Source organism: Anomaloglossus baeobatrachus, chromosome 1 (assembly GCF_048569485.1).
Source record: "Anomaloglossus baeobatrachus isolate aAnoBae1 chromosome 1, aAnoBae1.hap1, whole genome shotgun sequence".
Classification (NCBI taxonomy): domain Eukaryota; kingdom Metazoa; phylum Chordata; class Amphibia; order Anura; family Aromobatidae; genus Anomaloglossus; species Anomaloglossus baeobatrachus.
Genome location: NC_134353.1, coordinates 718,109,305 through 718,131,033, shown reverse-complemented (window position 1 = coordinate 718,131,033; position 21,729 = coordinate 718,109,305). Strand labels below are relative to the sequence as shown.

Here is a 21,729-nt window from a genome sequence, read left to right as displayed (position 1 = left end):
AAAGGAAAAAATGCATTTAAATGGGTTATTCCACAGATTCTTCACCTATCCACATACATCAGTCCCTATCAACCATGAAAACGGAGGTGTAGTGTCCCCCGTGTGAGTGAAGCTTACTGTGCGCATACACCAGTGGTTCCCAAACTCCAGTCCTCACGACCCCCAACAGGTCATGTTTTCAGGATTTCCTTAATATAGCACAGGTGATGCCTTGATAATGATGGACCCATGATGGTTCTAAAACAAAAAAGAACAGTTACCTACTTGACTGGCATTTCTCCACACCGCTCACCGCGTCACTGTTCTCCTTGATTTGTGTTTCATAGGGAAAACATCAAGTGACTGCTGCAGCCAATCAATTTCCATTCATTGACTGCAGTCCATATGCTCCTCCCAAGCTGGGCTAAACAGTCTCCTACCGCCCCTTTAATGTATAAGGTGTACCATGGTGCAGGATTTTATTGTTCCCACACTGAACCCTTAACCTATTATCTGATATACAGTATATTTTGTTAGATTGTCTTAGTTTGTGTTCTCCGCCACTACTACTATAATAGCTATTTTGTAATATTTTTAGGAAACTGGGGTCCACACTTGATTGTTGTGAGAAGTTGTAAAATTCTGAAGTGGGAACTGGAATTTAAAAGATGGTGCCCAGGTTTAAAACTGCTGTTATACTTTGGCAAACAACGAGAGCTAAGGAAAAAGAGACAGGTAAAAGTCTCAAGATTGTCAACTTTATATTCCCATATTTTCAGTTACTGGAGGTGGGTGGTCAGATTATAGAAACCTCTGAGCACTTTTATATTCTTCTTAATATCTTCTATATAGAGATGGGGCGAACCCAACAACTTCCATGTCTGCATCACCTCCTACAAGCAGCTGTTCAAGGGACTTCAGGCATTCATGAAGATGAGGTGGAAATATTTGGTCCTGGATGAAGTTCATCAACTCCGAAACATGAACGAGAAGCATTGGGATGCCATCTTCAATCTTCCAAGGTTGAACTGCTAGGATCCTAGGACAGATATATAATGCAGTATTTCAATGCTTGACCTCCATAATATAATTATAATAATGTCAGATATCCAAATACTTAAACAGATTTATTTTCTGTACATGATTTTTGGACAAATGCAATCATGCCAGGATTTGCATGATTTACCTTAGAAACTTTTACTCTGGAGATGTATATTGACTTATTGACTTCCATGGGAGAGTCTTCTACGGATGGTCTGTGAACTGTACAGAGGTCCTTGTGCATGGAGGGGGATTTTGTGAGCTGTGACGATCACCTGTTATAAATAGTGTGATATATAGGTAATACCTATATACTGTATATACACTGTAATCCTGTGTGTGATAACAATGAGTTGACCCCTGAGCAGTGATCTCTGCAGAACAGGAAGTTTTTGCCCGATATAAGGAAAAATGTAAAACATTTTTTAATTAAGTTTTCTGTTTCTATACAAGTAATTTTATAGACGAGAATTAATTATTGATTGATTTTTTTACCTTATCTTAATTCTTATATTGTGTTTTTTTTTTCTATAGCCAGAACCGACTGCTTCTAAGGGACACCCCTCTGCAAAATTCATGGAGAGATCACTGGACCATGGTGCATTTTTTAATTCCTGGTATATCCAAGCCGTATCTAGATTTCCCATTAAAAACCAGTGGAGAAGAAAGCCAGGAAAAATGCCACAAGCTTTTCATCATGTTGCACAGGGTTGGTTGTTTTTCATTTTTAATTATTATTTCTATTGTTTACGTTTATTAGTATACATCCAAATTTATTTGCTTATTAATTACATAACACATTTTATTGAGGTTATTGATACATGGGTCCAAATAACCTGTCTCCTTGATAATATCCTAATTGTCTACCTCCACAGCTAGGACCCCTGTAGTCGAAGCTCTTTTGATGACCTACTATCTTTTGGCGTTGGGTGTTGCAGTTCCTCAGTCTTTTGTAGTCTTTGCACTGGCGGACATACCGCCGGTACAGCGGCACAGGGGCCCAGAGGTGAAGGGGGGACCATGCAGGATGGTTAGTAATGAGGGAAATCTGGCCAGTTGTTCGGAGCCGGAGGCTCTGGGGAGGGGCCATAGGCAGATTTCCCTCATCTATCATAAGCGGTGCACTGGGCCAGGAGTGATCCTGCTGTACACTGTAGGCAGCGGAGCTGCAGGAATCCATTCTTTAAGGCTAGAATGTAGGTGCTTCTATGAGGTGATGATGTCACCGGAAGGCGCGGAGCTTCCTCCTCCAGTGCAGAGCATATCCCATCTTCCCAGTGCTCACCATTGTGCTGTAGCTGCTGGAGATGATGGTGGCTCTGGAAAAGTCACATAGAGGACTGAGGGGCTGCACCAAGGAGCAAGGGGCTGAGAGTGAGTAATGTGAGGTGTTTTCTTTTTTTTTTGGCACTGGATAACTGGATGTTCCTGCACCCATGCAGGAACCTCCAGTTATCCAGTGCAAAAAAAAAAAGAAATATTGGGGCATTATTGGGGATGATGCTGCATATTGGGGCATTGTACAGAGTTGGTACTGCATATTGGTGCATTGTACGGAGTTGGTGCTGCATATTGGGGAATTGTACGGGGTTGGTGCTGCATATTGGGCATTATACAGGGATGATGCTGCATATTGGGGCATCGTTCGGGGAAGATGCTGCATATTGGGAAATGGTACTGGGATTATGCTGCATATTGGGGCATTGTACAGAGAAAGGGGTGATTTTACACATGAGGGTCTGGATGGGAAAAGGGGGTGATCTTGTACGTGTGGGGCTATGTACTGGGAGGCTGTGAAGGAAAGGGGGTAATGTTACTCACTTGGGGAAGGAGGGGGGATGTTAGTTGGTGGGGGGCTTCATGCTGGGGGGCTGCCTGCAGGGGGGCTGAGTGGGTAAGGGTTAGGTTTACATGCGTGGGGCTGCAAGCTAGGTAGCTGCATTTGGAAGAGGGTGATGTTGTGTGCTTGGGACCTGCGTGGTGAAGGGAATGATGTTACATGCAGGGGGCTGCATAGGGAAGGGAGTTGTTATATGTGGGGGGGCTGCGTGCTGGGGGGCTGCATGGGGAAGGGTTACGGTTACATGTGTGGAGCTGCATGAGGAAGTGGGTAATGTTACATATGTGGGGAAGGGGGTGATGTTACGTATGTGGGGAAGTCTTCCCCACCACACAACTCATTATATAGTCCTCAGTATCCTCCCCACCTCACAATTCATAATATGGCCCTGATACCATCCCCCCCATGACACAATTCATTATATGGCCCTGATACCGTCCTCCCTACAATTCATAAAAAAAGGCCTTGATACTGTCCTTCCCCACCCCATAATTTATTATATGGTCCTCACTGTCATTCCTACACCACAATTCATTATATCATCCTCAGTGTCCACCCCACCGCACAATACATTATAGGGCCCTCATAGTGTTCTCCCCACCAGATAATTCAGTATATGGTCTCCAGTGTCCGCCCTACATCACGATTTACTACATGGCCCTCTTAGCGTTCTCCCCATACCACAATTCATTATATGGTCACTACATGTAAGGTATGGTAATGTACATAACAAGAGAGGGCACTATGTAATGTTTTTTTTTGCAAATTATAGTGGAAAATAAGTATTTGGTCAATAACAAAAGTTCAACTCAATATTTTGTTATATATCCTTTGTTGGCAATGACAGCGGTCAAACGTTTTCTATAAGTCTTCATAAGGTTGGCACACATCAGACCATATGACATTCTCCCAATACTCTTCTGGATAATCCAAATGCTCTCTAGCAAACTTCAGACGGGCCCGGACATGTACTGGCAGGGGAACACATCTGGCACTGCAGGATCTGAGTCCCTGGCGGCGTAGTGTGTTACTGATGGTAGCCTTTGTTACGGGGGTCCCAGCACTATGCAGGTCATTCAGTAGGTCCCCCCGTGTGGTTCTGGGATTTTTGCTCACTGTTCTTGGGATCATTTTGACCCCACGGAGTGATATCTTGCGTGGAGCCCCAGATCGAGGGAGACTATCAGTGGTCTTGTATGTTTTCCATTTTCTTATTATTGCTCCCACAGTTGATTTCATCACACATCACACCAAGCTGCTTGCCCATTGCAGATTCAGTCTTCCCAGCCTGGTGCAGGTCTACAAGTTTGTTTCTGGTGTCCATCGACAGCTTTTTGGTCTTGACCATAGTGGAGTTTGGAGTGTGACTGTTTGAGATTGTGGACAGGTTTCTTTTATACTGATAACAAGTTCAAACAGGTGCCATTACTACAGGTAATGAGTGGAAGACAGAGGAGCCCCTTAAAGAAGAAGTTACAGGACTGTGAGAGCCAGAAATCTTGCATGTTTTTAGATGACTACTTATTGACCACCATAATTTGTAAAAAAAAAATCTTGACAAATCAGACAAGGGGATTTTCTGGATTTGTTTTCTTATTTTGTCTCTCATAGTTGTGGTCTACCTATGATGTCAATTACAGGCCTCTGTCATCTATTTAAGTGGGAGAACGTGCACAATTGGTGGCTGACTAAATATTTTTTCCCCCACTATATATATATATTTCTTTGTCGCTCCATTGGTAGACCCAGACAATTGGGTGTATAGCTTCTGCCTCCGGAGGCCACACAAAGTATTACACTTAAAAGTGTAAACCCCTCCCCTCTGCCTATACACCCCCCCGTGCATCACGGGCTCCTCAGTTTTTATGCTTTGTGCGAAGGAGGCACACATGCACGCAAGCTCCACAATTTAGTCAGCAGCAGCTGCTGACTATATCGGATGGAAGAAAAGAGGGCCCATAACAGGGCCCCCGGCATGCTCCCTTCTCACCCCACTCTGGTCGGCGGTGCTGTTAAGGTTGAGGTACCCATTGCGGGTACATAGGCAGGAGCCACATGCTGTTTTCCTTCCCCATCCCTTAGGGGCTCTGGGTGAAGGGGGATCCTAATCGGTCTCCAGGCACTGGGACCGTGCTCCCTCCACAGCCCCTGGGGGAATCTGCTTGGACAGGAGCCGGGTATCGTCAGGGACAGGCAGCTGCTCTGAGGTACTCTGTGTCCCCTTGGGGACGGCGCATAGAGCGCCTGTGTTATACACGCTGCAGCAGCTGCTGGGTGTGTTAGTGCGCCGGGACTACCGCGCTGGCCGCGCTTGTTTGCCGGCCACGCTTGTAACTTTACTCCCCGGCTTTTGCGGCCTAGTACCGCATATTCCCGCCCCCGGGCCTGCCAGTCAGGGGAAGGGCGGGACGCTGCACTGGACGTCAGCGCTGAGGGCTGGAGCATACTTTGTATCCTCCTCCCCCCTCACTGAGCACCGTGGGGCACCAGATTCCCGCACTTTCTAAAGGCACGCCCACGGCCCCCTCCTCCCCACAGAACGCTGGCAGCCATTCCTGTCAGCACTTCTGACGCTGGAGAGGAGAGACACAGCTTTGGGAGGCCCAGGCAGGGAATCTGGTGGTCACACAACCGCTGCGGGCGGTCGGTAAGCCGCACCTGTTACTAGGTGCAGGCCCCCCTGGGTGCCGAAGTGTATATTTATATGCTTATAATCTATACATTTACTTTGTACGGCCGCACTGCTTGTTTTTGACTATATACCCTCCCTGATTGTACTCAGAGGAGACAACAGCATGTCGTCCGCAAAAAGCAAGGGTGCCAAGGCACAGGCTTACTTTGCAACCTGTACCTCATGTGCGGCTATGCTACCTGCAGGTTCCACCTACCCTCATTGTGTGCAATGCTCGGCCCCGGTGACACTCACTCAGCAGGAGCCTCAGCCACTGGTGGGACCCTCGGCCCAGTTGGAACCACCTGCTGCTACTGTCCAGGTGACAGGGACAGAGTTTGCAGTATTTGCTGACAAACTTTCTGAGTCTATGGATAGATGGTCTGCTAAGATACTAGAAGCTTTGCAGTCCAGACCGGTAACACAGGCCCCGGGCACTGTTCAATCATTGCCCCCAGGCCCCCCTCGGTTGGAGCAGCAAAGTGCTCCTGGGGCGACTCATAGGTCCCACCGTGAGGACTCCGACACGGACCGCAGTCCCAGACCGGCTAAGCGGGCTCGCTGGGAGCTTCCCTCGACTTCATCTCACTGTTCAGGGTCTCAGCATGAGGACTCTCTAGAGGATGAAGCGGATGGGGCAGATCAGGACTCTGATCCTGACACGGCTCTCAACCTTGATACACCTGAGGGGGACGCCATAGTAAACGACCTTATAGCGTCCATCAATCAGGTGTTAGAACTTTCTCCTCCACCTCTTCCGATTGAGGAGCCAGTTTCTCAGCAGGAAAAATTCCGCTTTAGGTTTCCCAAACGTACACGGAGTGCGTTTCTTGATCACTCCGACTTCAGGGATACAGTCGAGAAACACCGAGCCTTTCCGGATAAGCGCTTTACTAAGCGCCTTAATGACACACGTTACCCCTTCCCCCCTGACGTAGTCAAGGGTTGGGCTCAGTGTCCCAAGGTGGATCCTCCAGTCTCTAGACTGGCGGCTAGATCCATAGTTGCAGTGGAAGATGGTGCATCTCTCAAGGATGCCACTGACAGGCAGATAGAGCTCTGGATGAAATCCATCTATGAAGCTATAGGCGCGTCCTTTGCTCCGGCATTCGCAGCCGTCTGGGCACTCCAGGCTATCTCAGCTTGTGAGTCTGAGATTAATGCAGTCACACGGGTCTCTACTCCGCAGGTTGTGTCCTTAACCTCTCAGGCGTCGGCGTTTGCGTCCTACGCCATGAATGCTGTCCTGGACTCGGCGAGCCGTACGGCGGTAGCATCCGCCAATTCAGTGGCAGTCCGCAGGGCCATGTGGCTACGTGAATGGAAGGCAGACTCTGCTTCTAAAAAGTTCTTAACCGGTTTGCCATTTTCTGGCGACCGCCTGTTTGGCGAGCGATTGGATGAAATCATTAAACAATCCAAGGGAAAGGACTCGTCCTTACCCCAGTCCAAACCAAACAGACCTCAACAACGGAAGGTACAATCGAGGTTTCGGTCCTTTCGGCCCTCAGCCAGGTCTCAATTCTCCTCGTCCAACAGGCCACAGAAAGGTCAGAGGAACTCTGATTCATGGCGGTCTAAGTCACGTCCTAAAAAGACCGCCGGAGGAACCGCTCCCAAAGCGGCCTCCTCATGACTTTCGGCCTCCCCAAACCGCATCCTCGGTCGGTGGCAGGCTCTCCCGCTTTTGCGACGCCTGGTTGCCACATGTCCAAGACCGATGGGTGAGAGACATTCTGTCTCACGGTTACAGGATAGAGTTCAGCTCTCGTCCTCCGACTCGTTTCTTCAGAACATCTCCGCCACCCGAGCGAGCCGATGCTCTTCTTCAGGCGGTGAGCACTCTGAAGGCAGAAGGAGTGGTGATCCCGGTTCCCCTTCAGCAACGGGGTCACGGTTTTTACTCCAACTTGTTTGTGGTACCAAAAAAGGACGGATCTTTCCGTCCCGTTCTGGACCTCAAACTGCTCAACAGACACGTGAAAACCAGGCGGTTCCGGATGGAATCCCTCCGCTCCGTCATCGCCTCGATGTCCCAAGGAGACTTCCTAGCATCAATCGACATCAGGGATGCTTATCTCCACGTGCCGATTGCACCAGAGCATCAGCGCTTCCTGCGTTTCGCCATTGGGGATGAACATCTTCAGTTCGTGGCACTGCCTTTCGGCCTGGCGACAGCCCCACGGGTATTCACCAAGGTCATGGCAACAGTGGTAGCAGTCCTACACTCTCAGGGACACTCGGTGATCCCTTACTTAGACGATCTTCTTGTCAAGGCCCCCTCTCGGGTGGCATGCCAACACAGCCTGAACATTGCTCTGGAAACTCTCCAGAGATTCGGGTGGATCATCAATTTCCCAAAGTCAACATTGACACCGACTCAATCGCTGACATATCTCGGGATGGAGTTTCATACTCTCTCAGCGATAGTGAAACTTCCGCTGGACAAACAGCGTTCACTACGGACAGGGGTGCAATCTCTCCTTCGAGACCAGTCGCACCCCTTGAGGCGCCTCATGCACTTCCTAGGGAAGATGGTGGCAGCAATGGAGGCAGTTCCATTTGCGCAGTTTCATCTGCGTCCACTTCAATGGCACATTCTCCGCAAGTGGGACAGGAAGTCGACGTCCCTCGACAGGAACGTCTCCCTTTCTCGGGCGACCAAGGCCTCCCTTCAGTGGTGGCTTCCTCCCACTTCCTTGTCGAAGGGGAAATCGTTCCTGCCCCCATCCTGGGCTGTGGTCACGACGGACGCGAGTCTGTCAGGGTGGGGAGCTCCACCACAGGGCTCAGGGTACCTGGACTCAGCCAGAGTCCTCCCTTCAGATTAATGTTCTGGAGATAAGGGCAGTGTATCTAGCCCTAAAGGCGTTCCAGCCGTGGCTGGAGGGCAGGCAGATCCGAATTCAGTCGGACAACGCCACGGCGGTGGCATACATCAACCACCAAGGCGGCACACGCAGTCGGCAAGCCTTCCAGGAACTTCGGCGGATTCTGCTGTGGGTGGAAGCCACAGCCTCCACCATCTCCGCAGTTCACATCCCGGGCGTAGAAAACTGGGAAGCAGACTTTCTCAGTCGTCAGGGCATGGACGCAGGGGAATGGTCTCTTCACCCGGACGTGTTTCAAGAGATCTGTTGCCGCTGGGGGAAGCCGGACGTCGACCTCATGGCGTCCCGGCACAACAACAAGGTTCCGGCATTCATGGCACGGTCTCAAGATCACAGAGCTCTGGCGGCAGACGCATTAGTTCAGGATTGGTCGCAGTTTCGACTGCCTTATGTATTTCCTCCTCTGGCACTGCTGCCCAGAGTGTTACGCAAGATCAGGTCCGACTGCCGCCGCGCCATCCTCATCGCCCCAGACTGGCCGAGGAGGTCGTGGTACCCGGATCTGTGGCATCTCACGGTGGGTCAACCGTGGGCACTACCAGACCGACCAGACTTGCTGTCTCAAGGGCCATTTTTCCATCTGAATTCTGCAGCCCTCAACCTGACTGTGTGGCCATTGAGTCCTGGATCCTAGCGTCTTCAGGGTTATCTCAAGAGGTCATTGACACTATGAGACAGGCCAGGAAACCAACGTCCGCCAAGATCTACCACAGGACGTGGAGGATCTTCTTATCCTGGTGCTCTGATCAGGGTTTTACTCCCTGGCCATTTGCCTTACCCACTTTTCTGTCCTTCCTTCAATCCAGAATGGAAAAGGGTTTGTCGCTCGGCTCTCTTAAGGGACAAGTCTCGGCGCTCTCTGTGTTTTTTCAAAAGCGTCTAGCCAGGCTTCCGCAGGTACGCACGTTCCTGCAGGGGGTTTGCCACATAGTCCCTCCTTACAAGCGTCCGCTAGAACCCTGGGATCTGAAGAGGGTGCTAACGGCTCTTCAGAAACCACCTTTCGAGCCAATGAGAGATATTTCTCTTTCACGCCTTTCGCAGAAGGTGGTCTTCCTAGTGGCAGTCACATCACTTCGGAGAGTGTCTGAGCTAGCTGCTCTGTCATGCAAAGCCCCCTTCCTGGTGTTTCACCAGGACAAGGTGGTTCTGCGTCCGGTTCCGGAGTTTCTCCCTAAGGTGGTATCCCCTTTTCATCTCAATCAGGATATCTCCTTACCTTCTTTTTGCCCTCATCCAGTTCACCAATGTGAAAAGGATTTGCACTTGTTAGATCTAGTGAGAGCACTCCGGCTCTACATTTCCCGCATGGCGCCCCTGCGCCGCTCGGATGCGCTCTTTGTCCTTGTCGCTGGCCAGCGTAAAGGGTCGCAGGCTTCCAAGTCAACCTTGGCCCGATGGATCAAGGAACCAATTCTTGAAGCCTATCGCTCTTCTGGGCTTCAGGTTCCTTCAGGGCTGAAAGCCCATTCTACCAGAGCCGTGGGTGCGTCCTGGGCTTTGCGGCACCAGGCTACGGCTCAGCAGGTGTGTCAGGCGGCTACCTGGTCGAGTCTGCACACTTTCACGAAACACTATCAGGTGCATACCTACGCTTCGGCAGATGCCAGCCTAGGTAGGCGAGTCCTTCAGGCGGCGGTTGCCCACCTGTAGGAATGGGGCCGTTTTACGGCTCTTTTAACGAGGTATTCTTTTACCCACCCAGGGACTGCTTTTGGACGTCCCAATTGTCTGGGTCTCCCAATGGAGCGACAAAGAAGAAGGGAATTTTGTTTACTTACCGTAAATTCCTTTTCTTCTAGCTCCAATTGGGAGACCCAGCACCCGCCCCTGTTCCCTTCGGGCTGTTGTTCTTTGTGTACACATGTTGTTCATGTTGAATTGTTCTTTTGGTTCATGGTTTCAGTTCTCCGAACATCCTTCGGATTGAATTTACCTTAGACCAATTTATAAGTTTCCTCCTTCCTGCTTTTGCACCAAAACTGAGGAGCCCGTGATGCACGGGGGGGTGTATAGGCAGAGGGGAGGGGTTTACACTTTTTTAAAGTGTAATACTTTGTGTGGCCTCCGGAGGCAGAAGCTATACACCCAATTGTCTGGGTCTCCCAATTGGAGCTAGAAGAAAAGGAATTTACGGTAAGTAAACAAAATTCCCTTCTTCTTTGTCGCTCCATTGGGAGACCCAGACAATTGGGTGTATAGCTTCTGCCTCTGGAGGCCACACAAAGTATTACACTTTAAAAAAGTGTAACCCCTCCCCTCTGCCTATACACCCTCCCGTGGATCACGGGCTCCTCAGTTTTGTGCTTTGTGTGGAAGGAGGCACACATCCACTCATGCATTCTCATACATAGTTATGACGGATGGAAGAAAAGAGGACCCCGATGGGGTCCCCGGCATGTTCCCTTCTCACCCCACTATGTCGGAGGTGTTGTTAAGGTTGAGGTACCCATTGCGGGTACAGAGGCTGGATCCACATGCCGTCTCCTTCACCATCCCTTATGCGGCTCTGGGAGAAGTGGGATCCTAAGCGGTCATCCACGTGCTGGGACCGTGCTCCATCCGCAGCCCCTGGTGGAACCTGCCGGTCTGGAGCTTCTTCACCCCCAGGGACCGGGCCCTGCAACTTGGAGGTACTCTGTGTCCCCATGTGTGGACTGTACAGGGAGGGAGGTCGCTCCTTCTCCCCGGAAGCCGCGGTAGTTTCGTCCGCAGTTTTTTTCGGCGGACTTCCGCGCCGACCGTGCCTGCTTGTCGGGCACGGCCTTAAATTTAGTCCCCAGCTTCGCCGCGGCCTAGTCGAGCAAAATCCCGCCCCCGGGCCTTCCTGTCAGGGGTTAGGGCGGGATTACCGACGTGACGTCGGCTCTGAGGGCTGGAGCATCTTTGCATGTCTCCCCCCACCCTCATTGACCACTTGGGGACTCCAGATTCCCGCTCTTTGCTGGCGCCGCCCTCGGCTCCACACCCCCCCTGAGAGCTCCGGCAGCCATTTTTAGCATTCTGCCGGTGGATGCTACTCAGCGGCAAAGCTCTGCAGCTCTGGGGGATCCACGACAGGGAATCTGGAGAACACACTCCGCTCGTTAGCGGTTGGTAAGCCACACCGGTCACCCGGTGTTGGTCCCCCTAGGGTGCCGGGATATATATAGATATATATCTGTTTGGAAAGGCTGTATACCCTTTTCCCATATACCCTCAGTGGTCACTCTCCTAAAAGACAACAGCATGTCGTCCACAAGGAGCAAAGCTACTAAGGCACAGACTTTTTTCGCGGCCTGTACCTCTTGTGGGGCTATGTTGCCTGCGGGATCCACCTACCCCCACTGTGATCAATGCTCGACTCCTGCCACGCTTGCTCAGCCGGAGCCTCGGGCACTTGTGGGCCCCTCGGCTCATGTAGATCCCCCGGCTCCCCCTGAGCAGTCTGCAGGGACAGAGTCACCGTCGTTGGCCTCTTTCGCTGCGACACTCTCCCAGTCACTTTCTCAATCCATTGCACAGTCTATGGACAAATGGTCATCTAAGCTCCTTGAGGCTTTGCAGTCCAGACCGGGCCCTTCACAGGCCCCGGCCCCTGTTAGTTTGTCTCCTCCAGGCCCCTCTCGGTCCGTGCCGCAGCGCGCTCCCAGGATAGCCTCTAGGTCCCAGGCGGAGGACTCCTGCCCGGATCGCAGCCCCAGGCCGGCTAAGCGGCCTCGCTGGGACTCTTCCCCGGCCTCCTCACGCTGCTCTGGATCCCAACTTGATGACTCTCAGGAAGACGATGCGGACGTGGGAACTCAGGCCTCTGACCCTGACTTCACCCTTAACCTTGATGCCCCTGAGGGGGACGCCTTGGTAAATGATCTTATCTCGTCCATCAACCAGGTGCTGGATCTCTCACCCCCACCTCCTCCTGCAGAGGAGCCGGCTTCTCAGCAGGAGAAACACCAATTTCGATTCCTCAAACGTACTCGCAATACGTTTTTTGATCACTCTAACTTCAGGGACGCTGTCCAGAAGCCCAGTGCGGTCCCGGACAAGCGCTTTGCTAAACGGCACACTGACACGCGTTACCACTTTTCACCTGAAGTCGTTAAGGGCTGGGCACACTCCCCCAAGGTGGACCCTCCAGTCTCTAGATTGGCTGCTAGGTCCGTTGTGTCTGTTGCCGATGGCGCATCCCTGAAGGATGCCACTGACAGACAGATAGAGCTCTTGGTGAAGTCTATTTATGAGGCCACGGGCGCGTCTTTCGCCCCGGCCTTTGCGGCCGTGTGGGCTCTCCAAGCAATCTCGGCATGTCTGACTGAGATTAATGCCGTCACGCGGAATTCGACTCCGCAGGTTTCTTCCTTGACCTCTCAGGCATCAGCATTTTCGTCCTACGCCATGAACGTCGTCCTGGACTCCGCTAGCCGTACGGCTGTGGCATCCGCTAACTCCGTGGCAGTCCGCAGGGCCATGTGGCTGCGCGAATGGAAAGCAGACTCTGCTTCCAAAAGGTTCTTAACTGGTTTGCCTTTTTCTGGCGACCGTTTGTTTGGCGAACGGTTGGATGAGATTATTAAGGAATCCTCGGGAAAGGACTCCTCCTTACCCCAGTCCAAACCTCAGAGACCTCAGCAGAGAAAAATCCAATCGAGGTTTCGGTCCTTTCGTCCCTCCGCCAAGACCCAATCCTCGTCGTCCAACCGGCCGGAGAAAGGCCAGAGGAACTCCTATGCGTGGCGGTCCAAGTCACGCCCCCAAAAGGCCGCGGGAGGCACTGCCTCCAAGACAGCCTCCACATGACTCTTGGCCTCATCTAACCACATCCTCGGTCAGTGGCAGGCTCTCCCGCTTTGGCGATGCCTGGTGGCCACATGTTCAAGACCGATGGGTGAGAGACATTCTGTCTCATGGTTACAGGATAGAGTTCAACTCTCGTCCTGCGGCTCGTTTCTTCCGAACCTCCCCACCCCCCGCACAGGCCGACGCACTTTTTCAGGCAGTGGACGCTCTAAAGATAGAGGGAATTGTGATTCCCGTTCCCCTTCAGGAACGTGGTCGTGGATTTTACTCCAACTTGTTCGTGGTGCCAAAAAAGGACGGGTCATTCCGTCCCGTTCTGGACCTCAAGCTGCTCAACAGACATGTGAGAACCAGACGTTTTCGGATGGAATCTCTCCGCTCGGTCATCGCCTCGATGTCACAAGGAGACTTCCTAGCATCGATCGACATCAAAGATGCTTATCTCCATGTGCCGATCGCACCCGAACATCAACGTTTCCTGCGTTTCGCCATCAGGGATGAACACCTCCAGTTCGTGGCATTGCCTTTCGGCCTGGCGACAGCCCCACGGGTTTTCACCAAAGTCATGGCATCCGTCGTGGCGGTCCTGCACTCTCAGGGCCACTCGGTGATCCCTTACTTGGACGATCTCCTAGTCAGGGCCCCTTCTCTGTTGGCGTGTCAACAAAGTCTTACCGTCACTCTGGCAACTCTCCAGCAGTTCGGGTGGATCATCAATTTCCCGAAATCCAAGTTGACGCCGACCCAATCACTGACTTACCTCGGGATGGAATTTCACACCCAGCCAGCGTTGGTCATGCTACCGCGGGACAAACAGCTTTCTCTGCAGGCGGGGGTGCAGTCACTTCTTCGGAGTCAGTCACACCCCTTAAGGCGCCTCATGCACTTCCTGGGGAAGATGGTTGCAGCCATGGAGGCAGTGCCGTTCGCGCAATTCCATCTACGGCCACTCCAATGGGACATTCTTCGCAAATGGGACAAGAGTGCTGCTTCCCTCGACAAGAACATCTCTCTTTCCCTCGCAACCAAAACATCACTTCAGTGGTGGCTCCTACCCACATCTCTGGCCCGGGGAAAATCCTTCCTACCCCCAACCTGGGCCGTGGTCACCACGGACGCGAGCCTGTCAGGTTGGGGAGCGTTTTTTCTCCACCACAGGGCTCAAGGAACCTGGACTCCAATAGAATCGTCCCTTCAGATCAATATCCTGGAGATAAGGGCAGTATATCTAGCCCTATTGGCTTTCCATCGGTGGCTGGGAGGGCAGGCAGATCCGAATCCAGTCTGACAATGCCACTGCCTTCGCCTACATCAACCACCAAGGCGGCACTCGCAGTCTTCAAGCCTTCCAGGAAGTCCGGCGGATTCTGCAGTGGGTGGAAGACACAGACTCCACCATCTCCGCAGTTCACATCCCGGGCGTAGAAAACTGGGAAGCAGATTTTCTCAGTCGTCGGGGCATGGACGCGGGGGAATGGTCTCTTCACCCAGACGTGTTTCGAGAGATCTGTCGCCGCTGGGGAACGCCGGACGTCGATCTCATGGCGTCACGACACAACAACAAGTTCCCGGCCTTCATGGCACGGTCTCAGGATCACAGAGCTCTGGCAGCGGACGCTTTGGTCCAGGATTGGTCGCAGTTTCGACTGCCATACGTGTTTCCCCCTCTGGCGATGCTGCCCAGGGTACTACGCCAGATCCAGTCCGAATGCCGTCGCGCCATTTTCGTCGCTCCAGACTGGCTGAGGCGGTCGTGGTATCCGGATCTGTGGCATCTCACGGTGGATCAACCGTGGGTACTTCCAGACCGCCCAGACTTGCTGTCACAAGGCCCGTTTTTCCATCTGAATTCTGTGGCCCTCAACCTGACTGCGTGGCCATTGAGTCCTGGCTCCTAGCGTCTTCAGGGTTATCTCAGGATGTCATTGCCACCATGAGACAAGCCAGGAAACCAACGTCCGCCAAGATCTATCACAGGACTTGGCAAATCTTCTTATCCTGGTGTTCTGATAACGGTTTTCCTCCATGGCCGTTTGCATTACCCACATTTCTTTCATTCCTACAATCTGGAATGGACAAGGGTTTGTCCCTCGGCTCTCTCAAGGGCCAAGTGTCGGCGCTCTCCGTGTTTTTTCATGTTTTTTCAAACGCGTCTAGCCAGGCTTCCGCAGGTCCGCACGTTCCTGCAGGGGGTTTGCCACATGGTTCCACCTTACAAACGTCCGTTGGAACCTTGGGATCTTAACAGGGTCCTGCCGGCTCTTCAAAAGCCGCCTTTTGAGCCGCTGCGGGATGTCTCTCTCTCCCGTCTTTCTCAGAAGGTGGCCTTCCTGGTGGCAGTCACATCACTTCGCAGAGTGTCTGAGCTTGCAGCGTTGTCATGCAAAGCTCCCTTCCTGGTTTTTCACCAGGATAAGGTGGTTCTTCGTCCTGTCCCGGAATTTCTCCCTAAGGTGGTATCCCCTTGTCATCTAAATCAGGATATCTGCTTGCCTTCCTTTTGCCCTAATCCAATTCACCAGTGTGAAAAGGATTTGCACTCTTTGGATCTAGTGAGAGCACTCCGGGTCTACGTGTCTCGCACGGCGCCCCTGCGCCGTTCAGACGCGCTCTTTTTCCTTGTCGCTGGCCAGCGTAAGGGATCTCAGGCCTCCAAGTCAACCTTGGCTCGGTGGATCAAGGAACCGATTCTCGAGGCCTACCGTACTTCTGGGCTTCCGCTCCCTTCAGGGTTGAAAGCCCATTCTACCAGAGCCGTAGGTGCGTCCTGGGCTTTGCGGCACCGGGCGACGGCTCAGCAGGTGTGTCAGGCAGCTACGTGGTCTAGTCTGCACACTTTCACGAAGCACTATCAAGTGCATACCTATGCTTCGGCAGACGCCAGTCTAGGTAGGCGAGTCCTCCAGGCAGCGGTTGCCCACCTGTAAGAGGGGGCCGCTTTTCGGCTCTTTTTATTGAGGTATAGCTTTTACCCACCCAGGGACTGCTCTTGGACGTCCCAATTGGCTGGGTCTCCCAATGGAGCGACAAAGAAAAAGGGAATTTTGTTTACTTACCGTAAATTCCTTTTCTTCTAACTCCTATTGGGAGACCCAGCACCCGCCCCTGTGTCCTTCGGGCTGGTTGTTCTTTTGTGTACACATGTTGTTGATGTTGATTTGTTCTTTGGGTTCATGGTCTTCCGTTCTCCGAACATCCTTCGGATTGAATTTACCCTAGACCAATTTATAAGTTTTCTCCTTCCTGCTTTTGCACCAAACTGAGGAGCCCGTGATCCACGGGAGGGTGTATAGGCAGAGGGGAGGGGTTACACTTTTTTAAAGTGTAATACTTTGTGTGGCCTTCAGAGGCAGAAGCTATACACCCAATTGTCTGGGTCTCCCAATAGGAGCTAGAAGAAAAGGAATTTACGGTAAGTAAACAAAATTTCCTTTTTTTAGCTATGTCACCATAAAAGGAGGGGAGCCCAGACAGAATTTCTTGCACAGGGGCCCCAAGCTGTCAGGTTCCGCCCCTGGGTCTTTGGGTGCTGCTGCAGTGGAGGGTTGTAAGATGGGAGGCTAGAAAAGCCAAGCAGAAGCCTGCTTGAAGGGGGAGTAAACTATGATAATGAAGATTTTGCTATGAATGAATTATTAAAGTTCTGAAGAAATTTAGATGTGGGGAACAGTGTGTACAATAGGGTGATATCTTAGGGGGGGAGATTGGGATAAAATTCACCTGGTAGAGTTGTGATAGGCACAATGGACTCCTGCTCCATGTCTGGTGGATGAATCTTCCTGGAAATATGATGACTGTGCTGCTACAGTAAATGGGTTATTCCACAATGAGAGTAATAAGGTTTTTTTATGCACAACGCGTTTCAATGTCATACTGGCACCTTATAAGCACATATTAGTGTACACATGGAGAAATAAAATAAGGTCCGACTCTATACAACTACACCTGACTCGCCCGGTTCTTTTACAGATTATAGGACCCAGCTTTGCAGTCCCTAAAGGCCCCTGTGCAGACTGAAACAACCCTAACTGGGTGATTGAGATGACCACTTGGACCTTGTTTCCTAATTGGCCATCGCATGTATCACGTTCCTTCTTAAGCATCTTGGGGAAGGTTATTTTACCAAAACGCATTTTTATCAAAAATAGTACATTCTGAGAGATAAACCTATAATGATAATGCACTACACAACGTCGTAATAAAATATAATAATTTTACTAGAGAATTTTTTTTACAAAAATTCCGTTATTAAAACAGTAGTATAAAGGGAGAAAAAAATCTGGAACAACATAAGCATTGCTTTCTAACTAACAATATAAAATCCTACACCTTTTATTTTATTTTTCTTGGCACAACCTGTGCAAACTACACATTATTTGAGATCATATGTTTTCAATTGTATTGATATGCTGCTGCTAGAATTATTGATTACCTGAGTGAGATTCATATGCTGCTGCTATTTTTTTTTTTATCACATTCTGCACTGTGCACTTTACTATACATGCAGTTTTTATTTGAAATATATACAGTGGAACCTTGGATTACGAGCATAATTGGTTCTGTGAGTGTGCTCTTAAACCAAGTTACTCTTATATCAAAGCAAATTTTCCCATAGAAAATAATTGAAACGCAGACAATTTGTTCCTCAACCCAAAAATATTTACTGTATTTATACAAACTTATTACAGTAACACAATATAATGTACTGTATTCATATAAGATTATTACAGTACATTAATACAAAATACTGTACAGTACAGTAAAAACATATAAAGCAAATTAAACTGCACACATTAGTTTACAATAAAATTGTTGGTGTGCGGGAGGTACAGTATAAGCAATGTGATATACTGGTTAGCAGAAAGAAAGTACAATACTGTATCCACAAATGCAAATTGATAGATATGCTGTATAGTATATACTGTACTATACAATGGTATACTATGTACAGTATACAGTACATATCTACAGAAGGTTACTTCCAGAGCGGCTCAGAATGCGGTGAAATGACAGAATCGGAAGTGTGTATGGGGAGTATTTGCTCTTATTGCAAATCATTGCTCTTAAACCAAGTTGCAAATTTGTAAAAAGCTTTGCTTGTCTTGCAAAACGCTCTTAAACCAAGTTACTCTTAATCCAAGGTTCCACTGTATATATATTTCACTTTGGACACACTGTGTTTTCTGTTTATTATATTTCTCTATATTTGTATATATTATCTAATTATATTATTGGATATTGTTAGCCAGATTTTTTTCTCCTTTTATACTACTGTTTTACTAATAATGAAATGTATTCAAAATTCTCTAATAAAATTAATATATTATATTACAACATTGCGTAGTGCAATACCTGGGGGAAAGTGCAGTGTAAAATATAAGTTAAACCAAATAGGTCACAATTTGCTAGAGAACAGCACTTCTCTAAAAGGTTATAATTCAAAGCAAGATCCACTTAAGAATATCACCAGCGGGAAAGAAAAGCCAGGGGAAGTTTTAAATAGTTACACCAGCCAGGTGATTGGGCAGGCTGAATTACAGCATGGAAAACACCTGCTGGCAGAAAAGGAATGCACATAAACAAAAGATGATGAGAACCTGGCCTGAGACCGAACTAGACTGTGGCTCCATGGAGAGAGAAACAGATAACCATCCATGGGAAGCTTTAAATAGTTACACTCACTAGGTGATAGACAGGCTAAAACAGATCATAGCACAGAGGATTGCCGGATTAAATCCCGAGGCATGTTAGCACCTTTATCAAGTGAAAAAAAAAAGTTTTTTCACTTGATAAAGACACCAGTACAGCTTTTAAATGTGTTGTGAATAAAAAATCCTTATTACTATCATTGTTGAAGAATCCATTTACTGCAGCACCGCAGCCCACCTAGTGTATTGTCATCAAACTTGAGCCATTCATTATCAAAGTGGGCTTTCCCTTTTAAACAGGCTTATGCCAAGTTTTCCTAGGGAATTTCCTTGGGCAAATTAATATAGAGACATTGGCGCCTAAAAAACAATAATAGAATGTTTATTTATTTATTAATTAGTTAATTATTTTAATTTAATAAAATAATTCTTATTAAGGTATTTTACATCAGAGAATTCTGGCGTAAAACACCTCAGTATATCACAATAGTTTGCAACTTTTGTCTTTTTCACTCCAGTCCTGGCCAACTATGCCGTTGTGAGTGGAGCATGGACTGGATAATAGTAGATATGCCCACCGGTCAGATTATGAAAAGTCATTCATGACTTACTCCAGCTCCACCTTTCATTAAGACTGCATGCACAACACCAATCTTAATGAATTGGGGTCATTGTGCTTATCGGCGAATGCCATTAGTTAGGCCTAAGCCACACGGCAAGAAAATTGGTGCGAGTGGAGTACGATAAAACATCGCATTCCACTCGGACCATTTCTAGCCTGTGTGTCAGCACACATGAGCGATTATTTTCTCAGCCCTAATCGGACCGAGAAAACAATCGCAGCATGCTGCGACTTTAATGCGAGACTCTTTTCTCTCGCACCCATTCAAGTGAATGGGGCGAGAGAAAAATCGCACTGCACTTGCGGTACACCGGTGTACCGCGCGTGCAGAGCGAGAATCGCAATAGCTGGCTACGGAGGAGAGAGGGAGCTAAATCGCTCCCTCCCCTCCTCAGAGCTAGTCCGCCCCTCCGCAGCGATGGCCCGCTTCCCGCAGCTGAGGTCCGCTCGCACAGTCGGACCTCAGTCGCAGGGATACTCGCATGAGACTCGGCTCTGCTGTACTGCCAAACGTGAGCTGAGTGTCACGCGAGCATCGCAGTAGTGCCCCGTGTGGCCCCAGACTAAATAGGGTTCTTTATACCTCCTTTTGACTGATACCAAAACAAAGGGCACAGAAAGGAGCTGCACATCCATGTATGAAGATTGCATGTCTGGGGCATTTATTTCTATTATAGCTGGCATGACCACATTATTTTGTACTTACCCTTCAGTTCCATGTATGACGCTTTTATCTTTCTGCTATTTTACAGACTGTTCGGCCTTTTATTCTGCGAAGATCAAAAAAAGAAGTGGAGAAGCAACTAACAAAAAAATATGAACATGTGCTAAAGTGTCGTCTTTCCAATCGCCAGAGAGCATTATATGAGGATGTCATACTACAGCCAGGGTATCGCAGTTTTGTTATTTGTTTGGCTGTTATTACTCTTTACATAGTTACATTAGGCAGAAAAAAGACAAAGGATTCATCAAGTTCAACCTTATTTGACTAATTATATACAATCTAACACTAGATTATGTATAACCCATAATGTCATTTTTGCTGAGTAAAACATCCAGCCCTTTTTTAAAACCTGTTATAGTATCTGCCATTACTATCTCCTGTGGTAGGGCATTCCACAGTCTGACTGCTCTAACTGTAAAGAACCCTTTCCTATTTTGCTGCCAAGATCATTTTTCCTTCACTTGTAATGATTGTCCTTTGTCCATTTTAAGGTCCATGGTGGGAATAAGTCATATGCCAGTCCTTTTTCATTGACCACACATGTACACATTATACATATATATGAGATCGCCGCTGAGACTTCATTTAAAAAGCTAAACAAACCCAATATTTCTAACCCGGTCTTCCATCCTTTTTAATAGTTTACTTGCCCGCCTTTGAACAAATTCTAGCTTGCCAATATTTTTTTTTAAATGTGGGGCCCAAAACTGGATACCATGTTCTAGATGCGGACTTACAAAGGATTTAGATAGAGGTAATATTATATTTGAATATAATTGAATTTGCTTTTGCAGCTGCTGCTTGACCATGAGTACAGATCAAAAAAAATAGTCTGCAGTCAGGCAAGTGGGTGGTGGTGCAAGTGAAAAATGGGTCCAATCCAAGATAATAAATAAATTCACTGCACTCATAGATTGTGATGCAAAAACATTTTTAAATTTATTGAGGCGACTGTGAAGTCATTCGACGTTTCGACCCCGCCTGGGTCTTAGTCAAGAGTCGCTTAAAGATGGGTGCCTGGGATATGGAAATTTGAGTGGATTTTAGCGTTGGTAGAGAATACCTTGAGGATAAAGGTCCTGGGTTTAGCCAGCGCAACAGCGCTGTGGCTGGTGATATGGTGTATCCTGATACACCATATCACCAGCCGCATAGCTGTTGCGCTGGCTAAACCCAGGACTGTGAATTTATTTATCTTGACATTGAGTACTGCTGCTCAGCTTACTTGCAACCAGAATACCCACATTTCTTCATCGTTCCTTATGGGAGACCCAGACCATGGGTGTATAGCTTCTGCCTCCGGAGGACACACAAAGTACTACACTAAAAGTGTAGCTCCTCACTCCTAGCATATACACCCCCTGGTAGCCAGTCCTACCCAGTTCAATGCTTTGTGTTCAGGAGGTCACACACACACATGCATTCTCATCTGATTTTTGATTTTTGTTTTTTGATTTCAAAGATTTGGAAGAAAAGCGGGTCCACTCTGGACTCCCGGCATGTCCCTTCTCACCCCACTGTGTCGGCGGTGCTGTTA

The 21,729-nt window shown here is 49.0% G+C and overlaps 1 protein-coding gene and 1 long non-coding RNA gene across 16 annotated transcripts in view; one reads left to right on the top strand and one right to left on the bottom strand.

The window, feature by feature from the left end:
• EP400 (E1A binding protein p400) overlaps window positions 1–21,729 on the top strand; it is a 293,821-nt gene that overhangs the window by 118,985 nt on the left and 153,107 nt on the right. For all 15 annotated transcript variants that reach the window (XM_075322084.1, XM_075322051.1, XM_075322044.1 and 12 more), the window contains 4 exons: window positions 578–714; window positions 832–1,001; window positions 1,555–1,729; window positions 20,221–20,357. In XM_075322084.1, the coding sequence (XP_075178199.1) occupies window positions 578–714; window positions 832–1,001; window positions 1,555–1,729; window positions 20,221–20,357 (619 nt within the window). The remainder of the gene's footprint in view (window positions 1–577; window positions 715–831; window positions 1,002–1,554; window positions 1,730–20,220; window positions 20,358–21,729) is intronic.
• LOC142250028 (uncharacterized) lies at window positions 58–20,239 on the bottom strand. The gene is made up of 3 exons (XR_012725114.1): window positions 20,175–20,239; window positions 870–1,018; window positions 58–237 (listed from the first exon to the last, which is right to left on the bottom strand). It is a non-coding gene; the product is annotated as an uncharacterized LOC142250028 (long non-coding RNA).